The following is a 23,715-nucleotide window of genomic DNA, read 5'->3' as shown; positions in this document are numbered from 1 at the left end:
AAATAACCCCAGGCTTTGTGCTGCTGAGTGCTTTGCTCGTCATCCCTTTGGCTCCAGGACAACGGAGGCTTTTTGCCCGTGCGTGTGCTAAAGGGCAACATGGACGCAAGAGTTTTTTCTTCTTTGTGCAAACCAAAAAAGGAGCTTAGAAATAGAAGCCCGGGGACTCCCTCTTGCTTCTTCCGTTCAAAAATGCGCAGCCCATTTCCTGGAGGCAGAATCATTGCTCTGCCCTCCAAATTTTGAATGTTCCCCTCTAGTCTGCATTGGCCTAGAAAGAAAAAATAAAACCGAAAATGCTAGAAAAGTGTGACGTTATTGCTGACAGTCCAAATGCCAAATATATGATAACACCAGCTTCACTCCTGTACCCATACACAAAACACCTAGTATGGTCAAAGTGATTTATATGTTTGGGCTATGTATATATTACCAGCTTGAAACACAGCGAGGTCATTTCCGCCCACTGTGTTTTGATTTGCTTTTTTATGTTGCTGTTCACACCAGAAGGAGTGTGGGGATGTCTTCGCAGAACACCCATTACCTGATTTGTTTCCTTGCACTGAACTTCTGTTCCCCTAAAGCATTCTTTTAGAAGACATCTGAAGGCAGCCCTGTTTAGGGAAGCTTTTAATGTTTGATGTATTACAATATTTTAATATTTTTTTGGAAGCTGCCCAGAGTGGCTGGGGAAGCCCAGCCAGATGGGCGGGGTATAAATAATAAATTATTATTATTATTATTCGTCTGTGCATATGCAATGCCTAAAATGTACACACCTCAGTTTAACCGCGGCTTCCATAGCCTAACTGGGCTGAAGCTGGTTTGTGGGAAAACACATCAAATGGGAGTATTTATCAAAAAGCTACAGGATACAGGTGGATTGTGGCTAATGTCATGTGCACTTGCCTTCGAATGTCAAGCGATGATAGCGTGCTGGAGCCAGAGTAAGCAACAATGCACACACAGCTTTCTATCCGCACGGTTTTGGCACTGCTGCAGTATCCCTTTCAAAGCCCCTCTCTTGTGCTCTTTCCATCGCCTAAGAGAGATGATTCTTGGGGCTTCATTGTACCAGGGCTGTTTTGAATGCCAGGGCTCTGTGCCTCCACACAGGTGAACATAAAATAAAAAATGTAGCTGCCTCATCATGTGCACAGTTCATTTCCCTCTCTGCTGAGTAATGACAGCCTGCCCCAAACTATCTGGGACTAGAAGGAGGATTCAGAGATCCTGGAGACTATAGCTCCCCTATCCCCTTGGGTGGTTTGGGGTGTGTGTTTTTTTAGAAATGCCAGCACTGAACAAAGTTTTAGCTGAGCAAGATCACTTGCAAGTGTGCTAATTCTTTTTCTTTTTTCTTTCTTTTGACTCCCTCTGTTTCCATCCTTCCTCTAATACACAGAGGAGACCAGGGCTTTGTGGGATGCTGTTTAATCAGGAGCAAATGAATGAAGGGCAGGGACATTTGTGTGAACAGATGCTGCCGGCTGCTCTGCAAACAAGCATGGGTGCGTGCTGTAGTCAAGAGGCATCGACAACAGGACATTGCTTACCCAGAGGCCCTGCACATTGCTTAGAACTCATTTTGGGATGAAACAGAACCTAAGCAACACAGTAAGATTTTATAACCTGGGTCAAGCTGAAGATTGCAGGTTAAGTACAGTATGTCTACATCACCTGGTTTTCATGTGCTGTCGATAGTGGGGTGCTAGTGGTTTAGCACAGAAACACTGCAAAGACAAATGGAGAGTGAGAGAACCATTTTTGCAGACTGAGGAATAGAAGGCAGATTTCTCTCCTTGCACTAATCAGCCCTCTGCACAATCAACACATTTTTTTTTTTAAAAAAAACCATTTTGTTTAAATTCCCCTTTCCTTTTTTCTTTTTCTAGTCTGTATCCCCAGAAATTCCAAACCAGTTTATGCGTAAGTTGTTTACTATGTAAGACATGGAACTTAACACACCTCAGTGGCTTGAAGGGGAGGCATAGGAGCCAACTCCTAGGGGTTGTGGGGGCTTTGATCCCTGCAATAAAAGATTTGAGGGGGGCTGGGCCCCCACCAAGTTGATGGGCATTGCCATTCAAGTGGTGCGTGTGCACCATGCCATGTGATTATGTGGGGCGGGGCTTACCTGGGCAATATTTCATTCAAGTTGACACCCCTGAGGGGAAGGGAGGGAGCCATTCATGGTTTATATTCATGTTTCCATCTATTCATGTTTCCATATTCATGTTTATAATAAACAAAAAGAAAAAGTGTGTGAATTGCTGTGAACCAGAAAGGCAATGTTTTGAAGACTCACCTCAACCATTAACATTAATATTCCTGATAGCTTTAGACAAGATACTATTTTATGAGCCTCAGTGTCCACATCTGCAACATGGGGGCAATAAGACTGACTGGCATTTGGAGCACCTGGGCAAAGAACTACATTAATACTTCTTGGTAGTAGAATTTGGGTGGTGGTAGTGCTAAACTCCACACACATCACCACGAGGCACCTATATATTGCAGTACACCTTTTCACCAGCTATAGTCATTTGGGCAAACATTCCTGCCACTTTTCCCTCCATCCTCACCCCCCCACATTTTTAAATACTTCTGTGCCTAATTTGCTCACCCTCTGCTCTGCAAATTCCTCGGCCTCTGCCAGAGATTACGCAGGCATCATAAATGTGGCTGTGTCTCTGTCTTGGCTCATCACTTTGTCCTATACCCTGTCCCCTGGCAAAAATGCCTTAAGCCCTGGGTGGCTGGAGTCACACTCCCCAGAAATAAAATTTTAAAAAGCATTTTGCCCTTATTGAGCACAAGGTTCGCATGATTTGTGGGTGCTCGCAGGTAGGGTGATGAAATATACTCAGAGTCGCAAAGTGATTTCATGCTCTTTATTCAGCTCATAGGACGCAGGTGGCGCTGTGGGTTAAAGCCTCAGCGCCTAGGACTTGCCGATCGAAAGGTCGGCGGTTCGAATCCCTGCGGCGGGGTGCGCTCCCGCTGCTCGGTCCCAGCGCCTGCCAACCTAGCAGTTCGAAAGCACCTCCGGGTGCAAGTAGATAAATAGGGACCGCTTACCAGCGGGAAGGTAAACGGCGTTTCCATGTGCGGCTCTGGCTCGCCAGAGCAGCGATGTCACGCTGGCCACGTGACCCGGAAGTGTCTCCGGACAGCGCTGGCCCCTGGCCTCTTAAGTGAGATGGGCGCACAACCCCAGAGTCTGTCAAGACTGGCCCGTACGGGCAGGGGTACCTTTACCTTTACCTTACACTTTTTGTTGTGTTTCCTCTCCTCGTCCCTGCCCCAGCAGTTCTCCACAAAGGCTATTAAGAAAGCATCATGTGGGGATAATGGGATGGTAGATACAGGAGACATCTCACTGGGCTTCAATACCATCTGGTTAACAGGTCTCTGAGAGATGTGGATGAAAACCTGATATTAAAATCACACTTCTCGTTCCGTCCTGGTCCATCTGCACTGTGAAACCAACACCTGCTAAGCTTGGTCATTTACTGTAATTGGAGGAGGATAAAGGTGAACAGGACGTGTCTACCTTTAGTCTCACATGGACCGTTTTGAAGACAGCTTTATTGTTATATGCTTTCTGCTCTTCCCTTACATCCCCCTTTATTCAAAAACCACTGATCTGACAGCAAGCGTAGTTCCCTGTCTGTGATAACTCTGCTGAAATCTGCACTGGTTCAATTAGAGACCGGATTATCATGCTCCCTTGCCAGTCTTTCCTCTTTCATGTTTGCTCTTTATGCAGAAAGACCGAACTATTCCAGTGTTGCACGAGTGTGAAAGTAATAACACAAAAGATCAAAACTCTGGATGTGCAGATAACATCATTAAATAGTTTAGGCGGCATGGACTGAGGCTGTGTTCACATTTCTGTTCAATGTGCACTCACTGCATTTCTAGTCCTGAGTTTTTAATCCATGTACACACAACGCAATACAAAATGCATGATTATCCTTTACCTTGTTATAAAGTCCTACAGTTTGATGCGTTGTTTCTCAAACCAGCTTCACAGTGACTGGAGTCCTTAAGTCTTGGAGTCCTTAAGTTGCTCCTTATTCATCTCTAGCCAAGGTGCAAACACTTTGGCATAGAGTAAAGACATTCCCGACATGTCAACAGCCCCAGCAGGTTGTCCAAATCTGACACTAAGGTAGCTGTGTGAGAGCTGTGAAATGCACTGGGGTGTGGGGGGGGGGACAACTTCACTGCACTCTAAGGCGGTCATGTGAACGCACCCATAATTGTATCTGGGTGGAGAGGAGCAACCTATTACTGCTTTATTTATTTTTCCTTTTTTTTAAAAAAAATATTTTTTATTGGTTACTGTTTTACAGACCCTCCAAAGTGTCCCTATTTTCCAGGGACAGTCCCAGATTTACAGAAGCCATCCTGGTTTCTGGTTTGATCCCAGAATGCCCCGCTTCTCCTTAGGACGTCCCTATTTTCATCAGAGAAATGTTGGAGGGTATGGAGTTATCTGAACCCTGAGCCAAGGAGACAAGTAACTATGCAACCTTTAGAAGACATCTGAAGGCAGCCCTATATGGGGAAGTTTTAAAATGTTTTACAGTGGTACCTCAGGTTACATACGCTTCAGGTTACATATGCTTCAGGTTACAGACTCCGCTAACCCAGAAATATTACCTCAGGTTAAGAACTTTGCTTCAGGATGAGAACAGAAATTGTGCTCCGGCGGCTAACAGAAATTGTGAACAGAATTGAGAACAGAAATTGTGCTCCTGAAGCTAAAGTGGTGCTTCAGGTTAAGAACAGTTTCAGGTTAAGAACGGACCTCCGGAATGAATTAAGTACTTAACCTGAGGTACCACTGTATTATTATTTTTTACACATTGGAAGTTGTCCAGAGTAACTGGGGCAATCCAGTCAGATGGGCGGAGTAGAATTATTATTATTATTATTATTATTATTATTATTATTGACGTCCCTATTTTCATCAGAGCAGTGTTGGAGGGTGTGGTTTTAGTCACCTTTGTGAGATACTATAACATTCTTGCCTATCTTCGTGACAGGTATCCCCTCTAAACCAGGGAATGGGAACCTTTCCCTCTCTGCCCTGACTACAATTCCCATCCATCTCTGACCATTGACCATGCTGATGAGAGCTGGAGTCCAACAACACCTGGAGGGCCACAGGTTGCCTACCTGCATCCGAACCCTTCCCTGATAGTGGGTGCATTCACACTGGTAGTGAACCGCTGAATATGGTTCTGCAAGAGCTTTGGCACCATCATTTCAGCAGAAAGAATATCGAGATTTTGGCAGCAAGAAGATAAAGAAATCAAAATACTGCTTCAGGTTGAAGGGTTGGAAAAAGCTTGATTCCATAGTCCACATATATTACGCAAATCTGCATAGATATTACTAATTATGCATAACTTCTATTACAGATAGGTAGCCGTGTTGGTCTGCCATAGTCAAAACAAAACAAAATTCCTTCCAGTAGCACCTTAAAGACCAACTAAGTTAGTTCTTGGTATGAGCTTTCGTGTGCATGGTATGAGCTTTCGTGTGCATTCTGAAGAAGTGTGCATGCACACCAAAGCTCATACCAAGAACTAACTTAGTTGGTCTTTAAGGTGCTACTGGAAGGAATTTTTTTTGTTATAACTTCTATTAGTTAAGGTGAAATAGCATAACCCCCTCTCCCAAAGCATTGGGCGTCCTGTTTAGCCTCTCCCCCTACTGACTGACCTCCAGGATTTCCCCTGGCTTTACCCACCAACATAAAGCCTGTATTCTCATGCTTAGGGACTAGAACAGGCTTCCTCAAATTCAGCCCACCAGATGTTTTTGGCCTACAACTCCCACGATCCCTAGCTGGCAGGACCAGTAGTCAGGGATGATGGGAACTGTAGTCTCAAAACATCTGGCGGGCCAAGTTTGAGGAAGCCTTGACTAGAAACTTTAAAAACAACATCAATAATTATTATCAGTGTTCTAAACTGCTGGCCCAAAACTCTACACTTGAGTGTTGTGTATGTGCTTGAATAACAATAGACTAACTACTATTCTGGAGCAGCAAGAATATAGAAATAGCTTATTGGATTGGATCAAGAATCCATTTGGTGCAACATTCTGGTTTATTATACTGAATAACTTCAAGCAAGTTCAGAAGCGAGGCATTCAGGGGCAAGTATGAGGCACATCTATTTTTCATTATTATTAGACAAACTCGTGTAGTTCATAAACCACTGTGTGAGAGAGGTTATACTCTGCCCCCTCCTCTTCCTCTGTCTTGCTTTATTTGTGGATTATTAACCATAGCTACAAGAATCATTGTTTATACAGCATGGAAGGCTGGTGGGGAAACTGAGATGGCTGAGACTAATGAGAGAAGAGGAAGGAAAACGTAAGCTGTGGAGGAAAGGGCTGAGTTTAAAATAAAACACATCTGGATTTTCAGGTTGGGTTAGCACAAGACCACGGTCACCCCCTTCAGAGACAAGCCACACGCAACACACAAAAGGAGCTTGAGTCACACCATCAGGACACACCCCACCTTCTCTGCTTGATGCAAGCAAGGGGAGAACAATAAACTTGTTGTCTAAACTCCTGAGACCCATCTCCAGCACTTTCTAACAAATTAAGGGGTGGGAGCAGAGAGGGGAGGCTGTCTGAAACAAAGGACAATATGGTGCCTCTACCTCACATTCAAAGTACAAAAGTATACTAGGCTGGTCATTGAATCTCACTTTGGCAACAGGACAATTTCCTCCATTTCACCTAAGGGCAGCAGAATTGTGCCCTGTGTGTGTGTGTGTGTGTGTGTGTGTGTGCGCGCAGGGGGGGGCACAGGGCAGGCCACACACAGCTCTCTCTACCCCTTGCCCCTCAATATTTGTTGCCTGAAGCAGCTGCCTCACTCTGTCTCAGAGTAGGGCCAACGTAGTGACAGGTGAGCATAGAGTGAAGTAAAATTGATGGAAGGCAAAAGAGCAACTCAAAGGTACCACGCAGGAGGAAAGCCTAATGAGGATTTCCAGAGTATAAAGGGAATAAAGATCCCATGATGTCATGCACCTTTTCCAATTATTTCCTATCTTACTGCTATACTTGCGTTGAGGGTATCTCTCTAATCTCATACCCTCCAAAATTTGTCTGATGAAAATAGGGACGTCCCATTCAATAGTAGTTGTAGTAGTAATAATAATAATAATAATAATACAGTTTATACCCCACTCATTGGACTGAGTTGCCCCAGCCACTCTGGGCGGCTTCCAACATATATAAAAATATAATAAAACATTAAACATTAAAAACTTCCCTATGCAGAGCTGCTTTCAGATGGCTCGGAGGGTCAGACAACTCCATACCCACCAACATTCCTCTGATGAAATTCGGGGCATCCCAAGGAAAAGCGAGTCATTCTGGGATCAAATCAGAAACCAGAGCGGCCTCTGTAGATCCAGGACTGTCCCTGGAAAATAGGGACACTGGGAGGTCCGTCAAGGGTGCAACAAGGTATGTGGCATAGGATATCTGCAATGATGAGAATCTCAAAGCCTTCCTCTGGCTGGTTCAGCAACCAGCAAAATAAGGCAAAGTAAGGCTGGGTCCCATATTTGAAGAGGCCACCAAGTGAAGCTCCAACAGCAGTGCAATCCCTAATATCCCCTTCCAACGCTCTTTTAAGCACTGAGGAGACCGTCAGGGAGTGTGCATTAGGAAAGATGGAAGGGAATTTGGAAAGGTCTCTTCTCCAAAGTCGCCCACTCATCACCTGTTATGTACTGAATTGAATAGGATCCAAACTGCAGCAGTCTGATTGGTCCTAGAACAATAGGATTCAAAATGCAGCAGTCTGATTGGTCCAAGAACAATGCAGCAGTATGATTGGTTGGCAGGAACCACCCAATCATGCTCCAGATAGAAGTGAATCCACAACCTGATTGGCTTACAGTAGAATTCTGGAATTAGCCAATCATGTGCAGCCCATTGTGTAAATAATGTATATAAAGCAGATACTTTGAGGGGACTTTCATTCATTCCTCCTCACCACTATGAGCTGAATAAAAGGTAAAAGGTAAAGGTACCCCTGCCCGATCGGCAAGTCCTAGGCACTGAGGCTTTAACCCACAGCGCCACCTGCGTCCCCAACAAAATGTGCATCTGCCCCTTAATTGAAATCAAAAACAGCTATGTAACCTCTTCTCCCCACTCCATTTGCTTTGAAACAGAGGGAGAGCACTCTTTGCTGCCTGTTAAGGGTCTGGAGCGGAGCGTTGCCTAAATGTTTATAAACACAGCAGTTTTTCTTCCACACAATCTTTCATTACAGCAACCCAACACTGAGGGCTGCACCAGCTACTATTTCAGTTCTGCTGCCGCTACCCCATATTGGTCAAAATGCTATTTGTGGGTGGAATTTGGGGGTGGGGCTCCCACTGAATCTGCCTCACCCCAGAGCTGCTTCTCCCCTGTCTCTCTGCTTGTGGAATTTTGCTGCAGCTTATTTTCTTATGTGTTTATGGGAAACGAGCCAGGGTAATAAAAATTCTGACCCAAACTTTCCCAGAGTTAAGACCTGCAAGGATCAAGGCCTGTCTCTTTGATTTAAATTTGTTAATCCCTGCTAATAAATAGGCATTTTTCTCCCCAAAGAGTTCACCCTCAGATAGTTTGAGTTCACATTAGTTGCACGTATATATAGATATCACATCAGATTGGTGTGAGTATTCTGTCAACCCATAGCACCACCCCAGGAAATTTATAATTTCTAATTTGGCACCGGACATAGCATGCTTTTAGCACTCACGGTTGAAGAGGAATTTGAAAATTCATAAGTTTTCCATAACTTGGAAAGATTGAGATACCAGGAGGAGCTGGGACTGAGTTTCTAGTATCCCAACAGACAGTTGTCGAGGGCTGATTTCACAAGCTTCATTTTTTTATACAGCTGCACAATGTGTGCATTTTGTAACAGAATAAGTACGTAGTGACCATGACAATATTTATTTAATATCTCTACATAAGTTATGAGCCTTGACGTCTCAACATTTTAGCCAGGAGGTTCAAATCTGTGTTCTCAGGGAATTCTGAACATGACGCATGCAAGATATATGTAAATGATAGAGATCACACTTGGCCACCAGGATAACATTTCACAGTGTGTTGGCTGGCCACGCGATCTGATTTCGACTTCACTTGGGGTCTGTACTTGGAGGAGTCCAAAGGAAGATGACTCCTGTCTGGCTGAGCTCTGTGCCTCTTCAGGGAGCCCTGAGAGTGATTGCTCCAAATGTTAGCTTCCTGCTTCACTTCCAATTAGGTCTGGAATATGCATGTTCAGATAGAACAACCAGATACAGGTGCAAAAAACCCCACCCCACACCAGAGGATGGTGATGACCACCTTGTCATATTTAGGAGCTTCCCCAGGGACATTTAACTAGCCCCTCTGAGAATCAGAATGCAAGGACTGATGGGACTTTAGTTTGACTTGGTACAGCAAGTCTTTTATGACATGTGTCGCATATTGAACCTGCACCTTATCTCCCACACCAGGGGTAGGCAACCTAAGGCCCGTGGGCTGGATGCGGCCCAGTCACCTTCTCAATCTGGCCCGTGGATGGTCTGGGAATTGGCATGTTTTTATGTGAGTAAAGGTAAAGGGACCCCTGACCATTAGGTCCAGCCGTGGCTGACTGTGGGGTTGCGGTGCTCATCTCGCTTTATTGGCCGAGGCAGTCGGCGTACAGCTTCCGGGTCATGTGGCCAGCATGACCAAGCCGCTCCTGCGAACCAGAGCAGCGCATGGAAACGTCGTCTACCTTCCCACCAGAGCGGTACCTATTTATCTACTTGCACTTTGACGTGCTTTCGAGCTGCTAGGTTGGCAGGAGCAGGGACCGAGCAACGGGAACTCACCCCATTGCGGGGATTCGAACTGCCAACCTTCTGACTGGCAAGTCCTAGGCTCTGTGGTTTAACCCACAGCGCCATCCGCGTCCCATTTCCTTGAGTAGAATGTGTCCTTTTCTTTAAAATGCATCTCTGGGTTATTTGTGGGGCCTGCCTAGTGTTTTTACATGAGCAGAATGTGGGCTTTCATTCAAAATGCATCTCTAGGTTATTTGTGGGGCATAGGAATTCGTTCATTATTATTTTTTCAAAATACAGTCTGGCCCCCCACATGGTCTGAGGGACGGTGGACTGGCCCATGGCTGAAAAAGGTTGCTGACCCCTGTCCCAGACCCTCCAGTCCTGCAGAAACCACCCACAGCCAGTTCCTTAAAATCGCACACCTTTCTGATTTGCATCTTTGGCTGGGCTGGCCCTTATCCACAGACACCGGGTCTGGTCTGAACTTTTGATCTCCAGCTGTTTGAATGGGAATGAAACTGGCTGACCTTCTTCGGTCCCTAATCTGCTGTTTGTTTTGACAGCAAATTGCAGAGCTTAAGCCAACGACACCAAGAAAATAAAATAAAAATGACAAGTGATAAAGGCAACAGAGAGAGTCCGAACAGAGGCCGCTCCCTCTTTTGCCTTGACAAGTGTTTCCAAGAAGGTGTTTGTGTTTGTAAAGGGTCCTGAAGATATGGAAAAGTTTATGCAATACTGTTATGGAAAAGTTTATGCATAGAATTGACTGTGTCATATACGGTCCCCAGTCACCAGATCCCCACCTCTCCAGCCACATCTGACTGATGCAAAACATCACACTGTGCAGTTGTGCAATCCTGTTGGTGCACCACCTGGATTCGTGCTTGGCTGTGCTGGTGTAACATCACAACTCACACATTTTCCTGATGCAAGAGTCCATACAGCACTTGCCTTGCACAGAGACCACAAGAACCGCATTGCAGCCAAAAGATGTAAACAAACCAACATTTGAGCAACACAGAACTCTTGCTCAAGGAAAGATAATTTTAAAGGTTGGAAATCACTTTGAATCCTGGCCTGATAGACCTGTGTAGCTGTTCCACAGGGAGGCATTTGTGTAGTAAGTGTCAATACTTTCCTGCGCCAATTCATTCATACGTTCATTTTCCAGTCTTTGGCAAAGGTATCTAAAACTGCTGCATGGCCAGAAGAGCACTTTACATTAAAAAAAAAAAAAAAGATTGCAGCTGCTATCCTTTTATTGCTTTTCAGCAGCTATTCCATATTGTTGTTATTTTGCGAGCGGTAAAAATTGCATGTCTTCCCGCACAGCCAGCCTATTTCAAAAACAAACCATAATTTTTTGTGGCAAGTAAAGTGATGAGAAAGCATAGAACTGCAATTTTTTCAACACAACGTTGTAGAATCCCGCTAGACAGATCAGAATGCTCTATAAATAGCGGCCGTCAAATAACTCGCTGCACACTCTGTGCAAGCAAGGCAGTATAAACACACTAAATCTTTACATCACACTCAAAGCACATTCTTTCCCTCAAAGAGTTCTGGGAACTGTAGTTGGTTGTTGGGAATTGTAGTTCTGAAAGGTGTAAAATGGACGTGGGTGGCGCTGTGGGTTAAAGCACAGAGCCTTGGACTTGCCAATCAGAAGGTCGGCGGTTCGATTCCCCGCAACGGGGTGAGCTCCCGTTGCTCGGTCCCTGCTCCTGCCAACCTAGCAGTTTGAAAGCACGTCAAAGTGCAAGTAGATAAATAGGTACCACTCCGGCGGGAAGGTAAACTGCATTTCCGTGTTCTGCTCTGGTTCGCCAGAAGCAGCTTAGTCGTGCTGGCCACATGACCTGGAAGCTGTACGCCGGCTCCTTCGGCCAATAAAGCGAGATGAGCGCCGCAACCCCAGAGTCGGTCACAACTGCACCTAATGGTCAGGGGTCCCTTTACCTTTATCTTTAAGGCGTAAAATGTGGTGTCCGGAATGCTTAGTGGGCATTCAATTGTGTTTCAAATGTGTTTTGCACAGCCCAAATCACACAAATAAATGCTCAATAAGCTGGTCAACTGGAAGCCAATTCTCTCTTAAGTTTCCAGTGGTAAAGATCCTATTTCCTCCTTGTTTGGGGGCAGAATCCACTTGCTGCTGGCCTGTACTGTATTCTGTTTTCCGGCTGCTGCACCAGTCAGTCTCCCTGCTTGTGAAAGGAACATTTTGGTGCCCGCAATCTTATCTCAGCCCAATGATGCCATTTTAAGCAACTAATCTCATTCGGAAGGGGAATTAATCATTTCTGATGATTCATCCAAACCCATTCCAATCTGAAAGGAGCAGGAAGGAAGGCAGAAATGATGGTGGTGGGTCAGAATATGTTATCTCTAGAAGGGCAGGGGAGAGGGCTTCCAGAGAAAGGCCGGCTCCACTGAAACTGTGTCCCAGGGCAGGGCAAGGGAAGGGGTGTGGGTGACTAAACTGACCTTTGCATGTTTAACGTGAAGCCGCAGTTTCATTGTAAGGTGCACGTACACTCCGCATTTCTCCAGGAGACCAGGCAGATGACCTTCCAAGGAGGTGCTTATCTGCTCTTATAGCTCAGGTATTTGGGTGCTGGCTTGGTAGGGGTGGGACAAAGCAAACCTTTTGTTTAATGAGGCCCAACTCAGTGGACCTTTTGGACTGGCAAAACCATCTCCTCCTGCATCTCCGGAACAGACAACATTGTAATAAAAGACAAGGACTGTCAACCAAAGAAATAATGTTTACTTGATTCATTGTCTGCACTTTAACAGACTATCAAAATGTAGATAAAAGGGTACAATGTCAAAATTAACTTACAAGTTAATAAACAAAAGCTACCACTCATTCAGAGAGGCCTCTAGGGTTTATTGTTTTTTGTTCTCATTCCCAATTGAAGGACCAGTTTGAAACAAAAACAATCTCCCCCCCCCCTTTTTTTAAACTTAGTTGTCTACTACAGCTCTTTTTATGATTTGCTTTCCCAGCTCAAAATGGTTTCCGTCAATGAATTCGCCAAGGGTTTGAATGATTTATCAGCCAATTTAAATCTCACAATCAAGACAAGATTGGTCCTAAGCATACGTAGAGGGCCATCTCTTTACAACAGAGGACTAGTATGATGCTACAAGGTTTTTATTTCATACATGAACCCTGGGGAAGAGATGAATCAAGAAGCTGATTCTGGCAACTTCTGGGCTTCTATTACTCCATTTCCATGGCCAAGCCCTTTATCTCTCTCCCCCCACCCCCACCTCCAATTTCTTCTCTTCCTTTTCCCCCTCTGTGCCCAAGACAAAGGAGCTGTACATCACTACAGAAACAAAAGACGAAGGAATCAGACTGTGGCTTAATTGTTGGGGGAAGTGAACAGAAGACAGAATGAAATATGGAAGTATAGCACAGTCCTCCCAGGGATTAAGGGACCTGGCAGTTGGGTGAACTTTTTGAGCAATTTCACTTTGAGGAAGGATTGCAGCGTTTGGGACTTTTTGATTTACAGAAAAGGCAAGTAAGAGGGACATGACTGAAGTGTATGCAATTATCCATAGCATGGAGAAGACATGGACAGAGAAAAGCTTTCCACCCTTTCTCTAGAGGGAGAACTAGAACACTAGAACGCCAGTGAAGCTGAATGTTGGGAAATTCAGAACAGATGAAAGAAAGTATTTGTGCAGTGCATTGTTAAAACTATAGAACTCGCTCCCAAAGGAGGCAATCACAGCCATCAACTCTAAAAGGTAAAGGGACCCCTGACCATTAGATCTAGTTGTGACCAACTCTGGGGTTGCGGTGCTCATCTCGCTTTATTGGCTGAGGGAGCCAGCATACAGCTTCCGGGTCATGTCGCCAGCATGACTAAGCCGCTTCTGGCAAACCAGAGCAGCGCATGGAAACGCCGTTTACCTTCCCGCCCGCCGGAGCGTTACCTATTTATCTACTTGCACTTTGATGTGCTTTCAAACTGCTAGGTTGGCAGGAGCAGGGACCGAGCAACAGGAGCTCACTCCGTTGTGGGGATTCGAACCACCGACCTTCTGATCGGCAAGTCCTAGGCTCTGTGGTTTAACCCACAGCGCCACCCGCGTCCCTACTAGCGATAATGGCTGTGTGCTAATTCCACTGCCAGAGGCATTGTGCCTCTGAGTTCCAGTTACTGGGGATCCTAAGTGCTGCTTCCATGTCCATCATGCAGGCTTCATACAGTTATCTGGTGGGCCACTGTGAGAACAGGATGCTGGACCAGACAGGCTAACGTCAAGATTACTTGGCTTCAAACACCAGCAATTGGAGCACACTGGAGTCGGAACAAATAGTAATGTCTTTGCAGCCATATTCATCTAGTTGGGAAAGTTTCCATAAGAACTTAAAAAGACCCTGATGGGTCAGGCCAATAGCCCAGGCATAGGCAAATCCCGGCCCTCCAGATGTTTTGGACTACAATTCCTATCATCCCTGATCACTGTTAGCTAGGGATGATGGGAATTGTAGTCCCAAACATCTGGAGGGCCGGAGTTTGCCAATGCCTCCAAAAAATCTATCTAGTGCACCATCCTCTTCTCACACTGACCAACCAGATGCCTGTGAGAAACCCCCAAGCAGGACCTGAGCACACGAGTCCTCTTCCCTTCCTGTGAATTGCAGCAAGTGTTCAGAAGCATTGCTGCCTCCAGCTGCGGAGGCAGAGCACAGCCATCAACAGTCCTCTGTGAATTTGTCCAATCCTCTTTTAAAGCCATCTAGGATAGTAGCCACCAGGGATGCAGGTGGTGCTGTGGGTTAAACCACAAAGCCTAGGACTTGCCAATCAGAAGGTTGGCGGTTTGAATCCCCGCAACGAGGTGAGCTCCCGCTGCTCGGTCCCAGCTCCTGCCAACCTAGCAGTTCGAAAGCACGTCAAAGTGCAAGTAGATAAATAGGTACTGCTCTGGCGGGAAGGTAAATGGCATTTCTGTGCGCTGCTCTGGTTCGCCAGAAGCGGCTTAGTCATGCTGGCCTGGAAGCTGTACGCCGGCTCCCTCGGCCAATAAAGCGAGATGAGCGCCGCAACCCCAGAGTCGGCCACGACTGGACCTAACGGTCAGGGGTTCCCGTTACCTTTAGGATGGTAGCCATCCCTAAGGGAGATGGGCAACGACAAGGAAAGATGGGCCGCAAGAGATCACACTGGGCACATTTAGCAGCCACTGGCTGTGACGGGGAGAGAAGTGGCGGGTGTTGATGGAAGGGGCAGAGATTCAGCAGGCTAGTGGGAGAGCCTCTCTGTGGTTCTTTTCTTGAGCTCAAGGCCTGCCTCCTTTCCCGGCCGATGTTGTGATAGTCAGTGTGTGATACTCCTGAGAGGTTTGAATGGACCACTCTGGGCCCAGTGCAAACAGGCCAGTCCTGCCCATGCCTGCTTTGAAGGGCTCGCTAAAGAGGCAGGCTCCGAGGGGCTCCTCCTGGACAGTGGAAGCCTTGTCTAAGCCTCTCAGCGCACGCAAGAGGCTCCCGCCGCCGCCGCCTGGTTTCTGCCCCCCCCCGCCTTACGGGACAGATAACGGCTTTCCCACAGCCGCCACACTAGGCATGACCCGACAGCTGCAAAGGCTGGCTAAGGAGTTTGGGGAGGGCCGATGCTGCCACTTTTGTGCTATGCCTCATTTCACACTGGAAGGACAGGAAGGCGCAAGGCAAACTTTCTCTCCTCTTCCACCCCGCAGAGCTATTGTGCCCACCCGTTTCCAATCTGGAATCTGTGTGTCAGGGGAAGAGAGAGGGAAAGACAAGAGGACCCTTGTCAAGGTGGCATTTTTGCTCTCCAGCTTCTCTGCCCCAGGATCAGAAGCCGCAACGAAGGGCAAAGCCTTGACGTTCGCAGAGCTATTTATTTGCTTGTTCATTTATTTGTTGCCTTTATCTATTGCCCGTGTTGCTGAGTCCTCTGGGCAGTCATAACCATGCCCATGTTTTCTGTACATTTTGCAACTGAACCAAGTGAATGTAGAGTTAAAAATCTGGTGCCCCATTCAGCTTCTTCTTTATAGCAAGTTCCTTTCTGAGCTTATGGATCCCAGGAGCCACAATAAGCCTGAACAAGTGTCACAGAGGTCCCACAGAGGTATACTGCACAGCTGGAAAAGCAGCATAAAAGAAAAATAATCACATACAAACAGGTGTATAGCAATTTAATGAGTTTTGCATTGCATATCCAGCTAGCAGGTCTTTTCGGTGCAGAATTTAATTGAGTGGGTATTGTTTTTTAAGTAGGATAAAGGTTTTTGTGTGTGTGTTTTCCAAATTTTTTTATTGATTTTTCCAAAATGTATAAACAAACTAACAAACTATGCTAAGATAATTTAAATAGAAATACTTGCAAATACCAGATAGGCTTAGGATTTAAATATGTGCTGTTATAGAATAATATGTTTAAAGTTAAAATGAAAAGAAATAAAGATGTGAAGTGATTAAGTTAATTTTATGAGAAATTTGTTTTGGAAAACTGTTACAATGATATACATTGAAACTCAGTCAGGGGGATTCGAGGAAGTCACTTAACAATGTTACTAAGATTGGATTATGTACAGTTAGGATTTATGTTTGTTGGCTTTTTTGTGTGTTTTTTCACATTGTGTAGCTTTTCATGTTGTTCTGGGCAATGTGAGGTTACAAGCTAAGCCCCGAAGCTGAAACTCCAGTGATTCTGGATTGATTTATCCCTTGAGTGGTATTGTGCTACATAAGCAATCTCTGGCTTTTCCAGACCTGGGACCCACCTTTAATGCAAACATGCATTTGGGCAACCATTTTCACCATATATTTGTGTGGTGGTGGGTATTGCTGTTTCAACCCACCTCGGATCAGACTGCAACCTTGCTGAAGATCAGTGTGCCACATAAAGGTTGCCCTCACAAACAGCAATACCTGCAGGTGTCAGACTGAACCAATGGTCTTTGTTTACCCAAGGAAGGAATCTCTGGATAATTTAGCTGTAGCCTTTTAGATTACTATCTACCTCTCCCAGGCCTTGATATTTGCACTGAATTCACAAATATTTTGAGTGTTTTGAGTAATGTCACTGTTTCCAAGGATCACTTACTGTGTGTCGGAGGGAGGGGGGAGGTACGCTAAGAGTCCCTAATTATTCAGGGCCCCTGTTTCTTGTATTCATCCCCTGAACAGAAATAATGAAGGGGTTTGTTTGTACATTTTGGGATTGTGGTGAATAGTCCAATAAAGATGTTGACCCTGCATGTAGCATCTGCTGCGAAGAATGTGAATTCCACACTAGGGATTATTAGGAGAGGGGTCGAAAATGGAATGGCCAGTATTGTAATGCAATTATAGAAATCAATGGTGAGGCCACCCTTCAGATACTGAGCCTAGTTTTGGTCATCAAGGCCGCATCTCAAGAGAGATGTTATACTGCTGAGAGAAGATGCAGAAAAGGGCAAGCAAAATAACCACTGGGCTGGAAAATACACACACACACCTTTCTCCCTCTCTCATAATAATAATAGAACCCATGGGGATACCGGTGGCGCTGTGGTCTAAACCACTGAGCCTCTTGGGCTTGCTGATCGGAAGGTGGGTGGTTTGAATCCCTGCGATGGGGTGAGCTCCCGTTGCTCTGTCCCAGCTCCTGCCAACCTAGCAGTTCAAAAGCACACCAGTGCAAGTAGATAAATAGGTACCACTGTGGCAGGAAGGTAAACAGTATTTCCGTGTGCTCTGGTTTCTGTCACGGTGCTCTGCTGCACCAGAAGTGGTTTAGTTGTGCTGGCCACATGACCCGGAAAGCTGTCTGTGGACAAGGCCAGCTTCCTCAGCCTGAAAGCGAGATGAGCGGCACAACCCCTTTCCAGAGGATGGTATAGGCCTGAATACCATGGACTAAGACCTAGGAAACCAGGGTTAAAATCCCTGCTCATCCATAAAGCTCACTGGGTGACCTTGGACCAGTCACAGTCTCTCTGTCTAACCTCCCTCACAGGGCTGTTGCGAGGATAACACCTGGAGCTCCCTGGAGAAAATGGTGGGAATATAAAGTGAAATAAATAAATAAATAACAATGATATCCGGTTGGCTTCAGTAAGGAGCAGGATTCTGTACTGGCAAGAGACACCTTGGGTCTGATCCAGACAGGCTCCTGTAATTTATTAATCCTCTGCAATGAGTTGGGGTAAAAAGTGTGGCAGCCCCCAATTGCATAATGCTTTGCTGCCCTACATGTCTGTTCTTGCCTGCTTTCCCCTCCGCTGCTTTGCCTCTTCGTTAGTGTAAACAAATTGGAAGCTGAAGCCAGTTAAATGGGTGTTTATGTCAGCTTAGGCGACTGTGTAAACAGGCCAGCGTGAGATAACAGCTTAGTAATATTTATGGGTTAAAGTGTTTTCTCGCTGAAGGAGAAGGTCCCCTTGCCTTGGTGCAAGGAAGGTCCTTTAAAAAAAAAACACCACTCTGATTTTGAGACTGAAATGGAGAAGGAAGACATCAGGGACACTCAGCACGCACACAAAAATACTCTGTGTGCATTTGTAACGCCAAGCTGTCTCAGCTAAATGGGCATTAGAAAGCAATGGCAGAGCTTAAGCAATGAAACAAATTGAATGTTCTGAAACCCTGCCCTGCAGTTCCTCTGGGGTTAGAGTTACAAGGGCTTTTTTATGATGCTAGTGAAGAAACTTGAGGGCATCTCATAGGCATTGCCTGGTGCACCAGCAGGATGGCTGTGGCAAGAGGGCCGGTTGCTGCAGGAGTTCCAGATCAGGCAAAGCTTTCAAGAGAGCTAAAGTTGCACCGGGCTAAAAACTGTCAACCAGGTAGCCTGGCCTTTGCCTTGAATTTCTCTTCTACCATTAACCATGGTCAGGTGAGACTTGGGGAAGGTCTGTGGGAAACCTGTAGTCTCCATCTTGAGAATGGCACCACCAGAGGGACACGGCCTGGCCTCTCCATCACACTCCATGGGCACTGACCCCATTGGTCATTAAAAGAGCTTGGGCCAGTCACCACCTCTCTGCCTAACCTACCTCACAGAGATGTTGTGAGGATTGTAAGAGGAGGGGAGAGAACCATGTAGGCCACTTTGAGCTCCCTGGAGCGAGCAATCAATCAATCAATCAATCAATCAATCAATTTGTGGCCTTAAAAACAACCAACTCCAAAGATTGGTGTCCACCTCCCTCTTTTCCTGCCAAACTCAAGCCCTGTGTTCTTAAAGGTGTACAGAAGCAATCATATGCACAGGGGCTCTTTCTGAACCTTCTTATGAACATGTGGAGGTTAGGGTTGCATGATCCAGCTAAGTCTCCACTCCACACATTTATATAAAGGTGTCTGAAAGGGTTTTAGGAGCCTTTTGGCAAATCACTATGCCTTTATCTTCTTTTGCAGACGAAGCGTGGGGGCTGAGGCTAATACTGGGCTTTTCTGGGCAATCTGTTTGTTCATCCTGATTTGCTTGCAGAAAGCTTACAGTGAGGTTAGACTATGTCCGGTTTTTTACTGAGCATTTGCTCGGATCTGTTTGGATGACAATGAACTTTCATTCCTGCAACCATCTCCATTTACCTGCAGGGTATTTACACGTCTTCCTGTTAACCAGAGATTTTAGGGGATACTCAGGGGTACGCAGCACCGGCACCTCTTTCTGTTGTTAAAAAGTGGGACACTAACTGTAACAACTTTGTGGTGAGTACCGGCATCTATTTTTTTTGGGGGGGGGGGAGCATAGTTGTTCACCATTTATTTTATCTCACTTTTCAATGCATTTCCTCTTCACTTTCCAAACTGCAAAATACCTTTTCTGGAAAACAGGCGGGGTGTGTGTGTGTTAGGTGTACTGGAAAGTAGTTTTTTCTCTGTACAGAATTGTGTGTGCTTGTCTTCAACATGCTGCTTTCAGTTCAGAGTGATTCTAAATTCTGCAGCCCTCAAGGGTGGTTTGATCCGCACTTGAACTCCCACCCCCATCCCCGTTTTTTGTTGGAAGACATTTGTCTCGAAAACCCTCCCTTTGATTGGGTTACCCATGCCTTTTCCTCCCTGCACATGCGCCAGTGAATAAGGAAGGAAATGGTAATTGCTTTCTTGATATTCGGCTCCCTTCTTCAGAAAATCATTAGGCAGGTGAGGCTACAGCCCACCCCCCACCATTGCTGGAACCGCCACCATCCTTTTGCAAATGGACACACACAAATGGCTAATGCAAAATCAATTTGACTTGAGCTTTATATTTTGGCAATGAAACCAGCTTGTGAAAAAGTGCTGTTGGGGGCATTAAAATAAAATGGAAGCAGGTCCAGATTGTGTGTGGACTCGGTAGGAAAAAACAAGATGCCGGTGTGTCTTGAATGTCATGCACACGCCGCCTGAGTGCAACACCTGGATTCTAAAGGACAGATACAAACGGTGGGGGAAGGGAATTGCAATATCTGCAAGGCAGGCTGGACAGTAAACTAGGGCAAAGGGTCAGCCAGGTCTCTTGTGAGATCCAGAGTTCCCTGCAGCAATGTGGCAGTTTGCCGGGTGATAGGTCACACCGGCCAGCCCTTTAAGAGACAATGCACGTGCTTTGGTAAATGAAAATCTTTAATAAAAATTATTTAAAATAATAATTAAAAAAATCTTTGGATTTCTGCACTTGCACAGCTCCTCTGGAATGTAAATCTGAAAGCTTTGTTGCAGAACGAAGCGCTTACCAAGGCAACAGCCACACACACCCTTTTCCAAAGTGGTTAATGGACTGACTGCAGGTTAGGGAACCTCAGAACCAGCGACCACATGTTTAAGAGTTACCCTGCTCTGAACCCTCTTTTGACTGCGTTGGCCTTCAATTACGAGAATGCCTTGGATGATGGAGAGATGTGGGGGTGGGGGTGGGGGTGGGCAGCAGCTGCAGGCACAGAAACCTCTGGCTCTCGCCTGGCTGAAATGCAGCCAAGTGCACAGAGGCTGGGAGTCACTCCCATCCATTGATCCTCTGGCCCCATCCAGCGCTCGAATGCAGCCCCCAGAAGGTTGCCCACATCATGGGAAAGGTCCCACGCCTGGACTAACTGGAGGAAGCGGAGCAGCAAGGATTTGAACCTGGGGAAGAGAATGTGCTCTGATTGGCTGGTCATACCAGATGTGCTGTGATTGATTCCTTCTTCCTGTAAATACAGTAAAAGAAGCTTCACTTCTTAACTCAGCCACGGTGAGATTGTGTTTGGCTGTCCTTTACGTACCTCTTAGAGGTTGTGTTTTCTGCCCCTTTTAGTTCTTGCTGACTATATTTGGAGGGGGTGGAATTGCAATTGTGTAATTACAATTTGAAAACAACAAACAAATATTAGAAATGCATTAGGTGGCTCAGGATACTGGAGCTTACCAAAGCTTTGATCTTCAGCTGCAATAACCGGTTCATATCAGCCTGGTTTGCACCAAACCTTGGTTTACTGAGACCCCGGGGGAGGAGCGTTCCCTTTCCTTTGTCCTTTTTGTTATTGTGCTGAGTTAAGGTTTGGTTTAATGCATTGTTTGAACAGTTAAGCTCTCTCTCTCTCTCCTCATTAACCATGAGCTGTGGCTAGGACCTTACTTCTGGGTATACCTTGGGCAATTCCATCCTGTTGTTATTTCTGAGTGGGATTCAGTCACATCCCACCAAATTCAAGTTACAGGCAACTCCCCATTTATGTGCATTCAAGGCACATGCGACGCTACAAGGGTGCATCACGTTGAACCTGGAAATGACCCGAAAACGCGACAAAAAGGGTTGGAACGGGGTGTTTGCAAGCTTTTTCAATGATGTTTCAAATACACCCCCATTTCACTTAAACACCTGGTACCTTGGAACGTAACCCCCATGTAAATTGGGAATTGCCAGTACTAATTGGTTTGGGTGGTGTTGTGCAACCAGCCTGCTTTCCCAAAATATGACTTTATGCACTAAGGAAAATGACCGAAAAACGTACTGGAAAGTGTGGGATAACACTTGCCTTCACGTAACATCGCCTCATCTCCACACAAATCAAGGTGTTCATCAAATAGCCAAGGTTGTCTAATGTCCTTGCAAATAAACCAGGATGAATGTTCAGCTAACAGTCGTCTGGGTTGTCCTATCATTGGAAGCAATTTGCTGCTTTCCAGCTCCCTGGGGAAAGAGCCTAGCAAAGTTCCTGTCCCAGTGCACTGGTCACAAGCATCCATCTTTATTTATTGAGTTATTGTTTGTTTGTTTTTAATCCCACCATGTTGCAAACGGAGCCTCAAGGCAGCTTAGAATAAACAGCATAATTTATTTTGCTATAAGCAAAACAGCATGGGAAAAGACAATAGACCCAACCAACAGGGAGGGAAATGAATGAATATAATAAAAATAGCACGTAAGACAACATCTTTTCCCGGCAGGTGGAAATAGATGCAGGGTTTTTTTTGCAGCTTCGTCAAATGCCAACCCCTGTTTCTCCTCACCCCACCACACCTTGATCCTGATCGAGCCTTTCTGAGCAGGCGGGGGGGGGGGGGACCAGAGCAATTACAAGAAGAACCTGTTGCCCACGACCAGTTTGTGAGCAACAGGATTAAACCCGGGTCTGGAAGGAAGAAGCCCCTTCGTCTGTTTTTGCTGCAACGGACTAAGGCTTCCTTGCTTTGCCACCGGCTGAAAAGGTTCGATTCCCCTCCAGGGTTTTTTTTTTGCACCGAAGTCTTGCATTAAGAGCAGGGCTCTAGCGAGAAAGGGGGTCTAAGGTAGGCTTTCGCCTCGCCCCCTGGCGCTCCCGCTTAAGCGCGACTCCTCTCTGCTGTTGCAGGCGAGTCTTCTGGAGCAAGCGTGCGAGGAGGGCTGGGCTCCCGGTGCTCTTGTGGGTGGGTGGGTGTGTATCCCCCCCCTCGGAGCAGTGCAGCCCCCTCCCCCCGTGCATGCAGCTCCCTCCCCCTCGCACCTGACGTCAGCTTTCTGGGCTTCTCCTCCAAGCCCCTCCGATGCATTTGGACTCTCGGCTCTGGCACCGGGAACAATGAGTCGCTGCCGGCTTGCAAGCTTCGCCCGCGCCTGCCTCCTGCTCCTGGCCGGCTGCTGCTGCAGCAGAGGTGAGTGGCGGGCAACAAAGGGAGAGGGAGAGGGGCTGAGCGGGCAACTTGCGCTGCAGATTTGCAGGGCAGCGCTGTCCCAGGTAAGCCTTGGGCACCGCGGCGCTGCTCCCCTCCGTTTGCAAATCAAGGCGGCGCGGGAGAAACGTGCTTTGTCTTGTTAACCCTTGCCGAACTCCGATTCCAATTCTGCAAGGATTCCCCGGGTTGCTACGATTAGTTTTTTTATGGTGTTAGAACCGAAGGTGTGAATGTTCCCCCCGGGGGGTTGCTTCCACACCCCACCCAATGTATTTCTGTCCAAGCCACGAGGAGATGCATATTTCGAGGTGTCTAGAGCTGGATTCATATAAATATAAATAAACACACACAGGTGGGGAGGGAGACGCACACAGTTTGCAGAATGGGTTTTGCAAAAACACACCCACCTTCTCTCACTGCCTCTCCTCCGCGGTGTAACCGCTACTGTAAGTGATTTGCAACTAGTGGCAGAAAAGGGGGCGTGTTGCGTTGCGCTTGTGTGCAAACCGGCCCACCAGGTGGGGGGGGGGGTTTTGGTTGGATTCCCCCTCCCCCCATATTTTTGTTTCAAAAATATTTTGCGTGGGATTGGGGGTCCTGATGCATGCAAGTATTCCTCCCCCCGAGTCCACACGACATCGTTGGCATAAAAATACCAGCTCCTCCCTAAATCACAGATCTATGTGGAAAATAAGCTAAAAAAAAATTAAGAAAGGAAAACCTGTTGCCAACGATATC

The 23,715-nt window shown here is 46.3% G+C and overlaps 1 protein-coding gene across 6 annotated transcripts in view; it reads left to right on the top strand.

Moving 5' to 3' along the window:
* The first annotated feature begins 20,822 nt into the window (after nt 1-20,822).
* The window catches only part of MCAM (melanoma cell adhesion molecule), a 52,969-nt gene continuing 50,076 nt past the window's right edge, over nt 20,823-23,715 (top strand). The window contains exons 1-2 of one of the 6 annotated variants that reach the window (XM_083713989.1): nt 20,823-21,076; nt 22,841-22,956. In XM_083713989.1, the coding sequence (XP_083570115.1) occupies nt 22,884-22,956 (73 nt within the window). In that variant the 5' untranslated portion in view covers nt 20,823-21,076; nt 22,841-22,883. Of the gene's footprint in view, nt 21,077-22,353; nt 22,615-22,658; nt 22,957-23,715 lie in introns of those variants that run through there. The other 5 variants (XM_083713985.1, XM_083713988.1, XM_083713987.1 and 2 more) reach the window with 5 other exon arrangements.

The sequence above is a fragment of the Podarcis gaigeae genome (assembly GCF_964106915.1).
Source record: "Podarcis gaigeae genome assembly, chromosome: 15".
Taxonomy (NCBI): domain Eukaryota; kingdom Metazoa; phylum Chordata; class Lepidosauria; order Squamata; family Lacertidae; genus Podarcis; species Podarcis gaigeae.
The sequence above is the reverse complement of the archived record's forward strand: the minus strand, read 5'-3'. Positions and strand labels throughout refer to the sequence as shown.